This window comes from Rhinolophus ferrumequinum, chromosome 9 (assembly GCF_004115265.2).
Source record: "Rhinolophus ferrumequinum isolate MPI-CBG mRhiFer1 chromosome 9, mRhiFer1_v1.p, whole genome shotgun sequence".
Classification (NCBI taxonomy): Eukaryota; Metazoa; Chordata; class Mammalia; order Chiroptera; family Rhinolophidae; genus Rhinolophus; species Rhinolophus ferrumequinum.
This window is the reverse complement of record NC_046292.1, coordinates 36,154,543-36,171,873: the sequence shown is the minus strand read 5'-3', so window position 1 is coordinate 36,171,873 and position 17,331 is coordinate 36,154,543. Positions and strand designations below refer to the sequence as shown.

Here is a 17,331-nt window from a genome sequence, read left to right as displayed (position 1 = left end):
CTGAAAGTTCTCAGTAGGCTAAACTCATCTCCCAAACTCACTGCAGCAGATAGAAATACTCCTTTCCTCTGCCACCAATAATCTGTTTTTCTATCTCTCAATCTTGCTTAAGTTCTCAGGAATTAAATGGGAAACATGTAGCAAGTTCCACTTTTGGGCGTCACTTGTAATATATCCTTTTAAAAATCTCAGTCGTAAGCAGGTAGTGAATGTCAGAGACGGGCTCTTAGACACATTCAGAGCCAAAATATGTCTAAACATAGTCTCTGGGTGCCACTTAGAAGAATATCATACAAGCTCTTGAGAAGAGATAAGAAACCCCAAATAAACATTCTTGGTTCACCTAGGAAGAAAATATTTTATTAAGTATTGGTCAGCATATTCTGGATATCTTTGGTATGGAAAAGATTAAGTAATATATTTGGTTCTGTGTATGTTTCAGAACATATACTAATTAAGTTCAATGCAGTTGACATAAAGTATTATAAAACACTTAACTTATACCAATCAACACTTAACTGATACAATCTGTCATCTAGACTTAAATTCTGAATTGCCTCTGAAAACACCTATAGGATAATCCTCCTTTCAGGCAAAGAGACGAAGATGAAGTGTTGTGTGGTTTTTGTTTTTTTAAAGTTTGAAAATTAATTAAATCCACTATGCTAGCCACTTTTTAACTTACCATATTTTTAATGATGTCAACAAAGATGTAATTCCCATTTCTCAAATGAGAAAACTGAGGTCTTTTGAGGTCAAGCAACTTCCCTGGGAAATGACATTAAATATCAAAGCCAGCATCCAAGGCCAGTTATCTGCATCCAAATGACTGACATATAATAGGAACCTAATAAAAGTTTATTAAATGATTAGTTCTGCACGCTGAGTAACTATATGATTAATATTACTTATTCAGCAATTTAGCTCTAAATTACGAAGTAATTACAGGGAAGAAAGGCAAGGTCAAGAGAAATCTACATGTTTCAAATTACTTTTCCCTCTCACCAGTCATGTGGGTTAGAAGCAATATATTTAATATGTTCTTTCCCCTCTTCTGCCCTCCACCAGAGGGTGCTGATAAGCAATTAAACGACAAAGTAGAGACAGGAACTGAGAAACAAAATACCATTTCATTTTAACTCACAGCATACATTATTGGCCTCTGTGCAAAATAGTTGACTTTAGAACAGAACTTTTGATTCAACTGAAATAGCTTCTTAGGTTTAAAGTTGCCTTGGAACTAACAACTTGTCTGCCTTCCTGAACTAGTATCTTTATATAGGTAAACCTGACCGTTCTCGCTGAATAAGACTGTACCTCTAGGCAGCATTAGGCTGGTCTAATAGGGCACTGTTTCATATATAACTGAATGCTCTTCAGAAGTACTCTAGTATTCTGGTGTACTTCAGAAACTCTTCTAGTGTGCGCACCAGGATCAATAAATAGTAAAATCCAAGACTGTTGTTATCATTTGCATATCTAGTTTATAAAAGTAAATTTTCTGTTTAGAAATTTTGCTAATTCTATTACAATGGGCAACTTTTTATCTCCCTATGGTGTAATCTGGTTTTAGAGGTTGGGATGCAATGGAAGATTAAAAACAAAAACAAAAAACAAACTTTTGTGTCAAGCTACCTTCTTTTGGTAGAAAAAACTCAAGATAATGTTGGACCACTGCAGAGAAGCATGAAGGTGGGCAATTACAACATGGAAAAGTAGCATCAGATGATTCTCCTTGTTTTCACAAATCCCAGCAGATTAAAAGAAACAAGAACAAAAACAAGTCTGGGGCATTTTTAATTATTTTCATATATATTTCCTAAAAAAAAAAACTGTTTTTAGAAATTTGAGATAATTAAACCAAGAGAGTTACTAGTATTTTGCAACTAACTACAACATCTTTGAAGAACATAGTTAAGGTTATTTGGTAGAAAGACCTAGGTTAGGAGTTGAGAGAACATGCTTGTTCTGTCATTAAGCCAATGTGTGGAACATCTCCTTTTCTCCCCGTTAAATAGGAGGATTAGACTAGGTCTTCTGACGAGGAACTGTCTTTTATTTGAAATCTGTGGGATTTGAAATCTGTTGGGAATGGTGAGACTACTGATAGAAGTTTAAGATTTGGCTACTGATAAACTTCTCTCTGGAGATTCTCCTTACCAGCGTGGAATGGAGCAGTGGAATGCTTGACACGGCGGGTATGGCAGCAGCACTTAACCAAGGCTTCAAGATGTGGGGATCTCCTGGTTGGGATACCAGCAGTTGATGAATTCCAATGGAGGACACTCCAACTCTAATCTTATGACTCTAAATTGAAGCCATCTATCACAGCCATCCTTGTTTCTTCCAACTCTTACTTGCTTGCATGATAGCATGTGTATTTATGTACATAGTAAAAAGCCTCAGAATTTGTTACTGTTGGTATTTATTTCATGAAACGTTACCAACTTGCCAAATCAATTGCGACTATGACACATAACACAGCAAGGCCAGGCAGAGAACACAGTTTTTTGGGCTATTTACACAGGAGTTTGTAGATAATTGATCTTGACCTGCACATCTCTTATAGTGTTCCATTGGTTCCAGATTATTATTAGTCACTTCCTTTTTAACAATGCTTTTTTACGAGGTGACTAAACTGCTATTTAACCCTGCTACAAAAATGTGGCAGTGGGCTAGTCCAGACAAGTGGATGTGCACTTGGTAACTAACATTCTTAATAAGCTTGCTTCAACCTGCCACAAATTAAAGCTCTGTGACTTTTCTAGCACATAAGTGATTAAAAAAAAAAAAAAAAGCTTAGATTGTGAATAAATAAGCTTCTTTGATTTGCACTCTGGTTGGCAGTAAATGAAACTTCAGCCTCACGGTTCAGTTTGCTTAAAACTACCTTAATAATCTGTCTGGTTGACCAGTGAGCATCTGAAAATTTTAAGGGGTGATCCAGCAGTCATTTTAAGGGCTCCTTACTCATGAAAGATTTGGTGTCACTCAGAAATGTGATGCAGTTGAAAACTCCATGGCCTTTGAAGTCAAATCTTGTTTGCCACTTAGTACTTGATTGATCTTAGACAAGTTATTCTACTTCTGTAAGGCTGTTTTGTGACAAATGCAACCATGATTATCTTTAATTTGTAGGATTGTCATGTATGGTAGACCTATGTTAAGCACTTAATATGTAGTTCCTGACAAATTGACGGTATTTAGAAGTAGCAGTTTTCATTAATCCAAAGAAAGTAATTATTGTTTATCTGGCCATAAAACAACAGATAGTAGGGCCTTAATAGCTGTTTGATTGAATGCTTTTCAAATGGCTCTGAGATGAAACTACCTGAGTCTGAATTTTGGCTGACTACTCAGTACCTGTGTGACCTTGGGCAAGCTTCTTAATCTGTGTAGGGCTTAGTATCCTCATTTTTTAAATGAAGATCAATAATAATACCTGTCTGGCAGGATCATTGTGAAAATTAAGTGGGGTAATGTATATATGTATATGTATATATATATATATATATATATAATTTTGCATAATACCAACATATTAAACTCTATAATAGCAATTATTAAAATATTTTAAAACAGTTGTTTCATGGGTATGTGTATATGTATTTCAAATATTAGAAAATTATACACTTCAAAATATGTGTAGTTTAATGTAGGTCATTTATGCCTCAGTAAAGCAATACTCAGCGGTGTGTATGTGCATGTATACGTGTATGTGTGGTATAGGTGTGCCTGTCTGTCTGTCTGTCTGTCTATCTTATCTATCTACTTTGTGTTGCAATAATTGTAGTTAATTCTGGTGCCTTATGATGATAAGCTTCAAATACGGTTTTTAAAAAAGCTCATGTTAATTTCTTTTTAAAACACAAAGGGAATCGTATTTTACAAACTGATTTTTAAAACATAAATATATTAGGTTGGTGCAAAAATAGTTGCGATATTTGCAATTATTTTTACTCTTTCAAACCACAGTTACTTTTGTACCAACCTAATAGTAAAACTATAGTTTCAGAATTGTTAGGTTGTGCTATTAAGTGTATCACATGAGGGCTAGGGTCCTGCAGGTGACTAAACTGAATCTTCTTAGTGGCGTATTAAGATCACAGTCCATTAAAGCTGGAAGACATCTGAGAGCTCATTTATCTGGGATGCTCCGATATTTTACAAAAGAGAATATCAAGGCTCTTGGTGCCTGGCCCATGGTCCCATAATTCAGTCTCCTAAATTCTACTCCAATACTCGTAAAATGCCTTAGTGTTTGTCATTTAACAGTAAGGAAGAAAGACAGGCTACAAGTATGTGTTTAGGAGAGGGCTAAAATTTGGCTAGAAAATAAAAAATGCTTTTAAGAACTAATTCATATTTTTCACAAAAGCATTATTAACAAGGGCCTCATAAATAGCCCAAGAGACAAGCTTAAAATAATGATACTGTGTTAATGACTTGTCAGAGATAGCCAATGATCAATTATGATGGTTTACAAGAATTGTCTTTTACACATTGTCCTAATATTTCATTTTAATCTGTTTATAAAGAAAACATTATATGCTTTCTTAATGATGTAAGGAGAAACATTGAGTAGCTTCTAAAACTTCACAAAACAATGTGCTTTTTGGGCTTCTCAGTTGTTTCAAATAATTGCCTTTATTATTTATGAAAATTAGTTTCATCTGTATAGTTTAGCAATTCACAGCTGTTTTTGAATTGGGAGTTTGTGTAAAAAATCATCAAAGACCCCCAAAGAGCCTTTGTTTATATGGATTCTGTCTATTGACATTTGTCATTCAAAATTAATATTGAGAAAAAAGTAAATGTTTATTTAAGATAACAATAATAAATCCATTACGTGTTAATATAAATATCATTTTTTAATGAAAAGTTATTTTCCAGAAAATAAAATTAGTGAGTAGAGTGGTGTTTTACACTTTTCCAAATTTCCATAGTGTCTGGCTTCATAGAAGACAGCTGGAATCTCATATTTACTGCATTCAACCTGTTGTGATATATTGTTTTGGTTGAAGTATATGAAGAAAATCTGGCCTCACACATATCCGTAGTTGGAAAAGGAGAAGTATTTTAATAGTCTTTTCAGATACTTGTGGATATTCTTTGATACTAAACCATAACTCGACCAGTGATAGTTTTCTAAAGGTTAGTTTCAATGTGATATCTGGAGCTGGACCAGTGTTCTTTTTGTTCTTTGTTACAATAGAGCCATTGGTCTGTCTAGCACTTTGAATAGATCCTTTGCCCGTGCATAATTTTATAACATGCATTCATTGTTCATTTGGAGAGTATTGGTCCTCTGAGTTATGCATATTTTCTAATGTTGACAGATTACATTATATGGTGTCAAAAAATCAAATCTATTGATATCACCACTGATCTCATTAGAAAAATCGTTAAGCATTGGGAAGCTGTTGAACTCATGATGGTTGATAATTGTCCAAATTTTTAATTTTTACTTATAAACTCAAACTTTGTCATTGGCAATTACTACTGTCAGACTTGTTCCTTGAAGTAAGAGGCTTGCTTCGTTCATTGTGGTGGGAAATCCTGTCAAATACCTAAATCCAAATAACCAAATTTGTCTGCCAGTCATTTAAGTAACAGTAGTGTTCCATGAAAAAAGTAGCTCATTGAGCACACAACTCAAACAATTGCGTAAGTGCTTTTTCCTCAACACAACCATTACTCTACTATGCAGTGGGAGTGCTTTATGCATACTTCCCATTTGTCACATAGGATATTAAAAAATGTATACTCGAGTGTTAAGTTTAATTAAAAGTAATAATTTTTACTGATTCAACAGGGACATCCCCAAGTGAAACTGGCATTTTTACAGTGAATACATGGCCCTGGAGAGTTTAGCATAGTTTGGTGCCACTCCTTTGATTTGTGGTAAGATACTAGCAGTTTTACCTACCATTGCTTTTTTACCATCAGTGTAAACACCACAGTGAAAAAGTCAAGGCTGGCCCAGTGGCTCAGGCAGTTAGAGCTCCATGCTCCTAACTCCGAAGGCTGCGGGTTCGATTCCCACAGGGCTCTTAACCACAAGGTTGCCAGTTCAATTTCTCGAGTCCTGCAAGGGATGGTGGGCAGCGCCCCCTGCAACTAAGATTGAACACGGCACCTTGAGCTGAGCTGCCTCTGAGCTCCCAGATGGCTCAGTTGGTTGGAGTGCATCCTCTCAACCACAAGGTTGCCGGTTCGACTCCTGCAAGGGATGATGGGCTGCGCCCCCTGCAAGTAGCAAGGGCAACTGGATCTGGAGCTGAGCTGCGCCCTCCACAACTAAGACTGAAAGGACAACAACTTGACTGGGAAAAAAGTCCTGGAAGTACACACTGTTCCCCAATAAAGTCCTGTTCCCCTTCCCCAGTAAAATCTTTAAAAAAAGAAAAAGTCAAATGCCATTGAAGTATTATTATGAAAATTATTTTGACATTGTGGAACCCCTAAAATGATCTCAAGAACCCTCTGTCTATAGACTATGCTTTGAGAATCATTAGCATAGTTAATATGTTCCTAAGAAAATACTAAATACCTTCTATAAGAAGAAAAGATAAAACTTCAAATAGACTTTAAAAGTATTCACTAACAGATGAAATATCTACTCTTTGGCAGATGTATTTTCCTTTAAGCCATCCTCACAGAAAACCTGTTAGGAAAGATAATATTTTTTAAAAAAAATTTATTGGGGTGACAATTGTTAGTAAAATTACACAGATTTCAGGTGTACAATTCTGTATTACATCATCTATAAATCCCATTGTGTGTTCACCACCCAGAGTCAGTTCTCCTTCCATCACCAAAAATTTGATCCCCCTGATTCTCATCTCCCACCCCCCACCCCCCTTACCCTCTGGTAACCACTAAACTATTGTCTGTGTCTATGAGTTTTTGTTTCTCATTTGTTTGTCTTGTTCTTTTGTTGTTTTGGTTTATATACCACATTTCAGTGAAATCATATGGTTCTCTGCTTTTTCTGTCTTATTTTACTTAGCATCATACTCTCAAGATCCATCCATGTTGTCACAAATGTTCCTATATCATCTTTTCTTACAGCCGAATAGTATTCCATTGTGTATATATACCACAACTTCTTTATCCATTCATCTATCGAAGGACATTTTGGTTGTTTCCATGTCTTGGCCACCGTAAATAAAGCTGCAGTAAACATTGGAGCACACGTGTCTTTATGTATAAATGTTTTCAGATTTTTTGGGTAGATACCCAGGAGAGGGATTGCTGGGTCATATGGTAATTCTATTCGTAATTTTTTGAGGAACCTCCACACTGCCTTCCATAGCGGCTGCACCAGTCTGCATTCCCAACAACAGTGTAGGAGCGTTCCTTTTTCTCCTCAGCCTCTCCAACACTTGTTACTATTTGTCTTGTTGATGATAGCCGTTCTGACTGGGGTGAGGTGATGTCTCATTGTGGTTTTTATTTGCATTTCTCTGATGATTAGTGATGTTGAGCATTTTTTCCTATGTCTATTTGCCATTTGTATGTCCTCTTTGGAGAAATGTCTCTTCAGGTCCTCTGCCCATTTTTCAATTGGGTTGTTTGTTTTTTTGTTGTTGAGTTTCATGAAGGAAAGATAATATTTTTATAGAGGAAGAAACCGAGATTTGAGATATAAACAATTGATTGGAGTAAATAGTTGAACAGTGACTAGCAGAAGTCAATTTGTACTCAGGACACTGACAAGAGGATCAAGAAGGATCGGAAGACAAGCACAAACTGGGAGAAAATATCTACAAAAAATACATCTGATAAGGGACTGTTATCCAAAACATAACAAAGAACTCTTAAAACTCAATAACAAAACAAACAATCTAATTAAAAAATGGGCCAAAGGCTTTAAACAACCCAAAGAAAATATACAGATGGAACATACTAAAAGAGCTTTACATCATGTGTCATCAAAGAAGTGCAAATTAAAACAACAATGAGATACCACCACACACCTATTAGAATGGTCAAAATCTAGAACACTGACAACACCAAATGCTGGTGAAGGTTTGGAGCACCAGGAATTCTTACTTATTGCTGGTGGGAATGCAAAAAGGTACAGCCACTTTGGAAGACAGTTTAGTGGTTTCTTACAAAACTAAATACGCTTTTACCATACGATCTATCTATTATGCTCCTTGATATTTACCCAAAGCAGTTGAAAACTTATGTCCACACAAAAACCTATACACAGATATTTATAGCAGCTTTATTCATAATTACCATAACCAAGCAACCAAGATGTCCTTCAGTAGGTGAATGGATAAATAAACTGTGGTACATCCAGACAACAGGATGCAATTCAACACTAAAAGGAAATGAGTTCTCAAGCCATAGGAAGACATGGATGAACTTGAAATATGTATTACTAATTGAAAGAGACCAATTTGAAAAGGCTACATTCTTTTTGATTACAGCTATATGACATTCTGGAAAAGGCAAAACTCTCCTCTTAGCCTCTGGAATGGAGATGGTTAATGTGGATAACTGTGGAGACGAGCCCACTGAGGAGCCAGCCATTTGTAGTACCGAGGACTTTCAGTGAGCACTTTCCTCCAGTTCCTCCTATAACTGGGCTGTTTGCAAAGGTAGTCACAGTGTGAAGTTAATCACCATTTCTCTTCTCCGGGTCCTAAAAATAGTGATCATTGAAATGATAACAGCTTTTCTGCCTATGTCAGTACAGTTTCAAAGCCAACTTTTACTTATCTTATCACGTTTAACCCTTTCAAAAGTCCATTGAGGTAATTAGGGCAGGGATTACTCAATTCAATTAATAGATGAGCAATAAATTTAATAAAAAATAAAACAAATAAATGAGGAAACTCTGGCTTAGAATAGAGAAATGACTTTATCAAGATCAGGAGGCTAGGCAGTACTTGAATGGAGATTATTCTGGCTCTTGGTCAAGATATCTTTCCATTACGCTATACTGCTTCTAATTGTCAGTGATATTTACCATCATTACTATTTCATTACCAGAGGATTTCAGGGTGGGGAAGGAGGAGTGTTTTCAAATGAAAAATATTGTGAAGGTAACACTTGAAAGTTAGCCTATGATTTTTTTTGTAGTAGTAGTTAGACATTTACACCCCTCACAAAGTGATAACCCCCCTCTGCCAATCTACTACCCCTCTGACATATACAGCTGTTACAATTCCATTGCCTCTATTCCCTATGCTGTACTCCACATCCTGTGATTTTATATATATATAAAAATTATAGTTGACATTCAGTACTATTCAGCTTCAGCTTCAGGTGTACACTGCAGTGGTCAGACATCTACACTGTCCATGAAGTGGTCTCCCTAATAAGACAAGCGTCCATCGGACACCCTATAAAATCTTTACATTATTGATTATATTTCCTAAACTGTCTTTCATATCCCCGTTATCCTATGCTTCTTATCCAACTAAACTTTGCCTTATTGAAATGAAATAAATTGAGCTAATTGTGACAGTTATGTTAATAAATGTGGTTGAATAGAAATGACAGAATCAATGTATTTTGCTTTTTAAAAAAATGAATCAGGTCTTCTAGCATTTGTAAAGTACAACGCCAACACATCTAGATGCAAAAGCCCCTAACCAGACTAAATGAAAAGTAACAATAATCAAACACATGATTTTGTTCAGTATAATCTGTATGACAGAACACACTTCACCTGATAGAAAATACCTGAATATTTATTTGATATTTGCGTTTTCCATTCCAATATTTGTCTTCAGATGATTGTTAAAAATTAGCCTTATTATTGACACATGTTTGAATTGTTATTATGACCCAATATTGTGTCTTTGGCAGATCCCTATATTTTGGTTTCCTCATATATCAGTTTAATTCACACCTCCCCGAAAGTTAGCAATAGACGTTTTCAGTGTACTAGTGGCTACTCTATTTTATTTCTAACAATAATAAAAGAAACTTCACTTTATATCATTGTTACATTAAATACATATGTTTCATTTCATGAACAACGAAGAAAAATACCCTTTTCTGGCTATTTAATATAGTTTTAATTATTCTTTGTAGACAAAAGTAACATGCATTCATATTTGCCTAAATTTAATTTAAACCTCAAAATAGTTATTTAATATCTGACCCACTATAAACTTTAATAAAAGTAAAATGGATTGCTTTAACAGTCTGGGCCAAACTAGGCATATTCTTTGGGCAATGTTTTAGATCCTAAGAGTAAACTGAATGTGTGCCAGGCCTGTGCTAGGTGCTTTCCATGTATTATGGAATCAGAAGCTGTAATAATGATCTGAAATTGTGGATTAACATTGATTAAAGCATAAATGACATAGTCATAATGTGTGGAAACTTATTTAAAAAATGCTTTCAGCAAACACTCTTTCAGATACCCTCCAAAAATGATTTACAGAATCTTTTCCTTCCGTGGGAATTAGGAAACTGACGTATTTATTCTACTAATCAGAAAAGTGACATGCTTGGGGAAGCGATGTGTATGGTACCCTTATTTTCGGCTTGTTTCAGTTTCCTGGAGCCCCAGTCTATTGTCTAACGCGTAATAGCCTTGACTATTTTAACATCCTGTATATGGAAAAATTTTCAAATGTTCAGAGCCTTCCTGGTAATGTAATACCTGGGTTACTAGAGTGATCTTTCTAATCTAGCTTCAGAAATATTAGGTTGCTGCAAAAGTAATTGTGGTTTAAAAGGTTAAAAACAATTGCAAAAAATGCAATTACTTTTGCACCAGACTAATAATAGAAAATATGCAAAAACTAAAACCCTTTTGTGAAACATGGTCTCATTTTGTTTACAAGTGATGAATTTTACTTTTTGCAGATGTGTCTAGCTGAATCAGGGCTCTCTTATCCTTGCCATCGACTGACAGTGGGAAGAAGATCTTCACCTGCACAGACCCGGGAACAATCCGAAGAGGTAAGCCTGTTTTCCAGCTTTTCAATGAACAGAAGGCCTATTCTCCACCCACCTGCCCATTTCCTATTCTTTTTTATCTGCTGCAGCAATGAATAGATAAAGTTAACGTAGCGTGAATAAAGTCTCAGTAAATTCTTGGAAGCAGAAACTTTCCATGCAAGGTTATTGCTAATGTGCTCTTTGTTGTTCTATAAGTTTCATGTTTCAACAGACAGAATTCAGGTTGATTGGTTGAAATGAGTTTTACTTAAAACTGTCAGGTTACAAAGGGATTTTCTTCGCTGCTGACTATATAGTTGAGTACATTTATTAGGATTGACCTTGAAGGTCTTTAACTCATTGAGTTGGTACATCTTCTACGAGCCAGGCATTATGATTGGTATACTAGGTAACAAAGAATAACAATGTACCTATACCAAGGTGCTCAGAGTCAAAAGCGATAGATCAGTAAACTAATAATAATGACATAATGTAATGAATGCAATGATAGCAGTCAGTGCACACAGGGTGCTATAGAAACAAAAGGGGCAGATAAGACTGAACATACTTATTTGTATGATGTGCCTGAGTGTGTCTTTGTGGGTCTGAACGATATTAAAAGGCAGTATCTTTGTCATGGCTACAAATAGCACCCTGTGTCCAACTATGACTGGTTATAAGGGAATGGGAATGTGAGCCTGAACATTACAGTTTATTTATTTAAAAAATATTTATTATGCTCCTACCATGTTCTAGGAAAAGTCATCACCATGACTTAAAAAGTGTATGCAACAGAGGTCATAACTAAATAGCGCAGAGAGTTTTACACCATGGTTTTTCAGGCTATAGCATGATCCAGGTATTTAAAAGCTTGGGCTGGTTCAGTAAAACCGTTTTCCACTTACATTTCTATACAAAATATGGTTCAAAATTTTTGTTTAAACTGAATATATATTTTGGGTGCTTACTATGGGAGTTTCCACAGCACCTCTCCAGCCATCCTCTGAGTATGTATTTATATTACTTAAATATGTGAAAGTGAAATGAGACTGCGTAAGTGAAATTCTCATCTATGATCATCCTGTGAAAATGATAATTTGCTACTCAAACTGGTTTTTAACATTTTTTAGAAATCAACAAAGAAAGAAGGTTTTCCCCCTGCTATAATACTACAGTACTATTTTCTTGGACCTCTAAAAATGGTAATTTCTTTTAAAGAGCCCACACCATTTTTTCCAGCAGTTTATCTTACTAATCCTCATGAAAGAAAAAATGATACTGAGTTTCACTGCTTGGCAAAAATTGCCAAAAATAATTGACTGAAATATTTCTTTCTAATATTTTTGAGTATATTTTTAATGGCAAAAGTAGATTATGCTTCAACTCTTTACTGGATAAATCCACTAACATTGAAAGGTGGCCAACTAGCTCCACCCAAAATTCTTAATTCTTCCATGCTCTGAGAGGTGACAGATACCTGTTTCACTTTATTTTATTTCCTTCTGTCACCCTCATCATTATATGTATTCTTTGGACTGTTCCTGCAACAAAAAGAAGTCAGTGTCATAGAGTGAGGATAGTGTTTGTGAGGCCGGCGCACTCTTTAGGTTAATTACAGAAGGGAGAATGGGGTTAGGAGGTTTTGCCAAACCAAAACAGCCACAGCCTTAGGAATATCTTGAAATCTGATTATCTGTGATGAGTCCATTATTTTTCCTTCCCTGGCTAACTAACTGTAAGTAAATACCACCTCCTGCAGTGAGCTCCTAAGAAATGAGAAAGAAGCTGTGACTTGGTTTTTATGTTATCATAGGCTTGGTTTTTATGTTATTGAGGGATTTTATATTCGATTTCTACTGTTCCATCCATTCATCCCTCATTCATTTAAACATTTGTTTAATGTCTTCTAGGTGCCCAACACTAGGGCCACTGCCTGTATGCTGAAAGAGCTCACCCAGAACATCCGCTCAAAATAGATAGGTGTTTTACCTCCAATGACAGGGTTCTGTCTTCATGAGGCAACCAGTTCCATTGTTGAGCAGCTCTGTCCTTATTATTAAGCTGGAACTTATATCCTTAATAGCTTCCACCCAGTGGCTCTGCTTCTTTCTTCTGGTTTTAACCCTTTTCCTACATGACTTGATATTTTTCAAGACAATTACCATTTTACTATCGACTGTCTTTACTATCTCCTTAAGTTAGGAAGGAGATATTTGAAACCAGTACTTAAATTCAAGTTTTGAATTTTATGGGTTAGAGTTATGCATCTTCTACCTGGGGACATTTTATTTCTTACATTCTCCTTCTGGCCCTGCAATTATGTTTTCTTTTTGATAACTTAACATTTTCTGTTTCCTTCCCATCCTCCCGTTGCTCCTGAGCCCCCCTGTAATGATCTTCCCGTATCTCTCGGCACCTAGCTAGGTACCTGTCTCTCCTCTTCCAAGCTGCTTGGGTGGGGCAGTGGAGGGACTCCTTGGTCCCAGACTCCTTGGGAATTGTCCAGTCCTCAGTTGACAGTGAAGAATACCCCAAGAATAACAAAAAACAAAATTTAAATGCAGTAATGTTAAAACCATTGTTTATAACTTCAGTTAAGGTAACATCTATTGAATAAATGCTCACTATGTGCTAGTCAAATGACTATAATTGATAATTTTATTATATAATTAATGAGAAAATTGAGGCAAGCACAAGACACTGGGGGAGCACAAATATTCTTAACCTTTAAGAATGTTTGCAAGCAAAAGCCTTGTCTACCTTATCTACCTCTGTAGCCCTAACACCTAGTGTAGTGCCTGGCACTTACCAGCCACAGAAAAAATATTTATGAATGAATACTTAAAAAAAAAAAAGGATGAAAAACTAGAGGAGTTGAAATCCAAATCAAATTATGAATAATGAGTCACATACAGCCAAATGAAGAAACATGGAAATAATATCCCATTCAAGGAAACAGCATGATCTGCTTAAAAGATAGGGAGAGATGAGTGCAGTTTGGTGCTTGTGCAAAATAAAATGGGAGACAATGAAAGATAAGAGATGAAGCTAAGGTGAATAGTTCTTTTATGTCTAGTGGGGAACTTGTACTCTGGGAAGCCATAGAAAGCTGTTAAGTGGAGAATGATTTGGGGAGGGGGGTGTCTTCTCTGTCTTTTAGAGAAGAGCACTTTGGCTGCTCTGCAGAGGCTAGATGTAAGGGAAGCAAGACTGGAGACAGAGAAATCAGATATGACTATTATATTGGTACAGGCAAAAGATAATGAGATCCTGAGCTAGAGCATCATTAGTTAAAACAGAGAAGGATATGGAGTTAGGAAATATTTTGGAGGGAAAATTAGTAGGATTAGTAACTAATAGGATATGCTGGAGAAGAGAAAGAAAGAGGAGCTAAGAACGATACAAGATAAGGCAGACAAGCTAAATGGCAATCCAGTTCCTCCTGAACATCCCTATCTGAATGCCCACTGCAGATTCATTCTGTACAAAACTGAACTTATCATGTCTCCCCCAAACTCTATCTCCTCATGCATATTGATGCTCATTGTCGACCCAAGCCAGAAACCGTTCATTCCAGTTACTGTGGGACTTGTTATTCTTTGAAACTGTCCCAATCGATCCCATACATCAAGATTTTTATGAACCTTTTTTTTTCTATTCAAGTAATGGTATTTTCATATCAGCATCAAATTTGTTACTCTACTTTGTTGAGAAGTTTCTTGCTGTTAAAATTTATATTTTGTCCATTATCTTGATTCTGCCTTCACTAACCTCTCCAACAACGTGGGATGGGTAAAAGGGGCCTCTTACATTTTTATTCTCCTCCCTCTATTGGTTCCTTCTCTTCATCCTAAAAACGTTCAACTCTGTTCGTCCTAAAGAAATATAGATTCCTTCAAACTCAGCTTCCACTCAAGCTTTAGTTTTATCTTTCCTTTTTTTCACAGCCAAGCTTCATAGAGTAATCTATACTGAATGACTCGATTTCTTCATCTTCTGTTTACTTAACTCACTACAACTTGGTTTCTTTTACCATGTGACTAAAATTGAATGTAAGTCTTAGAGTCAGGTAATAGTTTTTGTAAGATAACCATGCTTTGCCATCTCTTCATTTTCACAGCCACGTTTGTGGGTCAATATTAGTCACATTCTACTGTGGGGATGAAAAGACACTTGCCCAAAGTCATACAGATAATGGTAGAGTATTCAGTGCCAGGTCTTTTGATTATTAATTCCGGTTTCTGTGTCGTGTTTTTTGGGTTTTTTTTTTTTGTCATAATACCATAGTTCGCTCTTTCTTAATTCTTATCCTACTGAACCTGTTTATACACAGTTCTTGTCTCCACTGAAATTTTCTCAGACCTTGCTTCTAAGATTCTCTCTCTCAATTGACTTTCTAATCTTTGACAGCTATCTCTCCATCTCTTTTACTGTTTTTTTCTTTCCCCAACTGAAATATTTATGAGACACCTCGTATATTCTATAAACTTTTATCCTTATCAGTTCTCTTCCTTTATTTTTTAACCGAGTGATTCATATTCCTTCCTGTAACCTCAGCTATTATTCATATGTTGATTATTTCCAAATCTAAATCCTTTCTGGACCTCTTTACTGAGCTACTAAGAAGACTTTTTTCCAGCTGCCTATTTGATGTTTTTACCTGATTGTCCTACAGCTTCCTCAAATTTATTCTCTCTGAGAACTGGCCTCAGTATCCTTCCTCACCAGACCTGACCTTCTCTACCCACGCAGTCACCTAAATCTTGGTGTCATATTTGCCTCTTCCATTTTTTTCATCCTCAAATCTAATTGGTCAACAGTTGCTATCAATTCTGCTGAAGTATATTTTAAATCTGTCCCCTTCATTGAATTCCCAATGCTACTGCTCAAATATAGGCTCTCAAGTCCTCTCACTTGGAACTTTGAAATAAGTCTCCCTTCTCATGTGTTCAGCTCTAATCTGCCATATGCTGCTACACCATCCCAAACGCGTGCCTGCAAACACACGGCCCTCAGAGTTGTTCCCTTGAACAATCCTTTGCCAAAAAACCTTTAGCGATTTCCTGTTGCCATCAGAGTACTCATCAAGTCCAAATACCTTAGTGTGCATCAAGTCCAAATACCTTAGGGACTGCCACAGTCTAAATACATCACACCTTTGCCCTTACTGCCAGTCCACATTCCTCTCCGATACACAGAGCTGATGATTCGGTTTGCTTTTCTGAATTTTTTAATGTATCCAATTCTTTGCTTAAGGTTTTTCTCTGCCTAGAGGAGTATAACTCCCTCCGTGCCAATTTTCCATTACACACACTCTGCAACGCTGATATCTATTTTTATGGTGTGGGTTAAACATTAGCACTTACGTGAAGCTTTGCACAGTGTTCTTCACTGGTCCTAGAATAACTAATCACTCCCTCCTTTATTTACCAATAGCATTTGCTTATACTTTTATTGTACTTCTTATCACACTGAAAAAGACATATTTGCAACTAAGTGTATCTTCCTTTAGAATGGGAATTTCTTGAATGCTGGAACCATGTTTTATCTCGGTGTCCCTAGCTTTTAATGTGGCGCTTTGATATAAGTAGTAGTTGGTGAAGGGAATATCTGCTTCAATTATAGTCTTGCCTTAGTGCCAAGTATGTATGAGTTCTAAAATTTTGTCTCAAACAGTTTGGTTATTAGCTCCTTTAGGAAGTCTGCTCTGATCCCTCCCCTTCCCAGTGCGTTAAGTGCTCTCCTTTGAGCTTACCTGTCATAAAACTTATCACAAGGTATTATAATTCTCTTCATATTTTATATGGTGTTCCTTAGAGAGCATAGTCTGTATCTTTCACACAGGTCCAGGCAGTGTGCGACTTAGTAGGGGTTTGTAAATGTTTGTTAAATGATAAAAGGAATAAGTGAATAAAGTAAACAGCTAAAATAGGATCACAAGTTTTTTTTTAGTTGTTTTTAAAATTCCGAATGAATAGTTTCTCTGGATTCAAAAAATTTTAGGGCAGCCGTGACTGAACCAAGAGATTATCTATTCTCATCAGCAAACATTAATGAAAAAAGATTGTTTATCTCATTTTTTAGAAAAAGCTTTTCCTAACCTGGTAGATGGCTGATAAAAAAAAAATGTGAAGAGATTGGGAGTCCCTTATACATAATTAAGTAGCTCATTCTTGCAGATACTTCAATAATTCATATTTGAAATATACTTTTTCAACAAAATCGGCTTTTTAGATACCTCCCTTTGAAGATATCGTTGTAGGACTTCGCTTTCTGGAATCTTAAGAGATTTGGGAATTCTATACTTTGTGAAGGCAAAATGAATAATAAGTTACATAGGGACAAAATTTAATTACCACCTGAGTATGAGGTAAAGTCCTAATGTTATGGGAAGGGGCTATTATTTGCTTGAAA

The 17,331-nt window shown here is 36.0% G+C and overlaps 1 protein-coding gene across 1 annotated transcript in view; it reads left to right on the top strand.

Annotated features, from left to right (window-relative positions):
• Window positions 1-17,331, top strand: part of FAF1 (Fas associated factor 1) — a 394,652-nt gene that overhangs the window by 238,841 nt on the left and 138,480 nt on the right. The window contains exon 9 of the mRNA XM_033115190.1: window positions 10,843-10,938. Within this exon, the coding sequence (XP_032971081.1) occupies window positions 10,843-10,938 (96 nt within the window). The remainder of the gene's footprint in view (window positions 1-10,842; window positions 10,939-17,331) is intronic.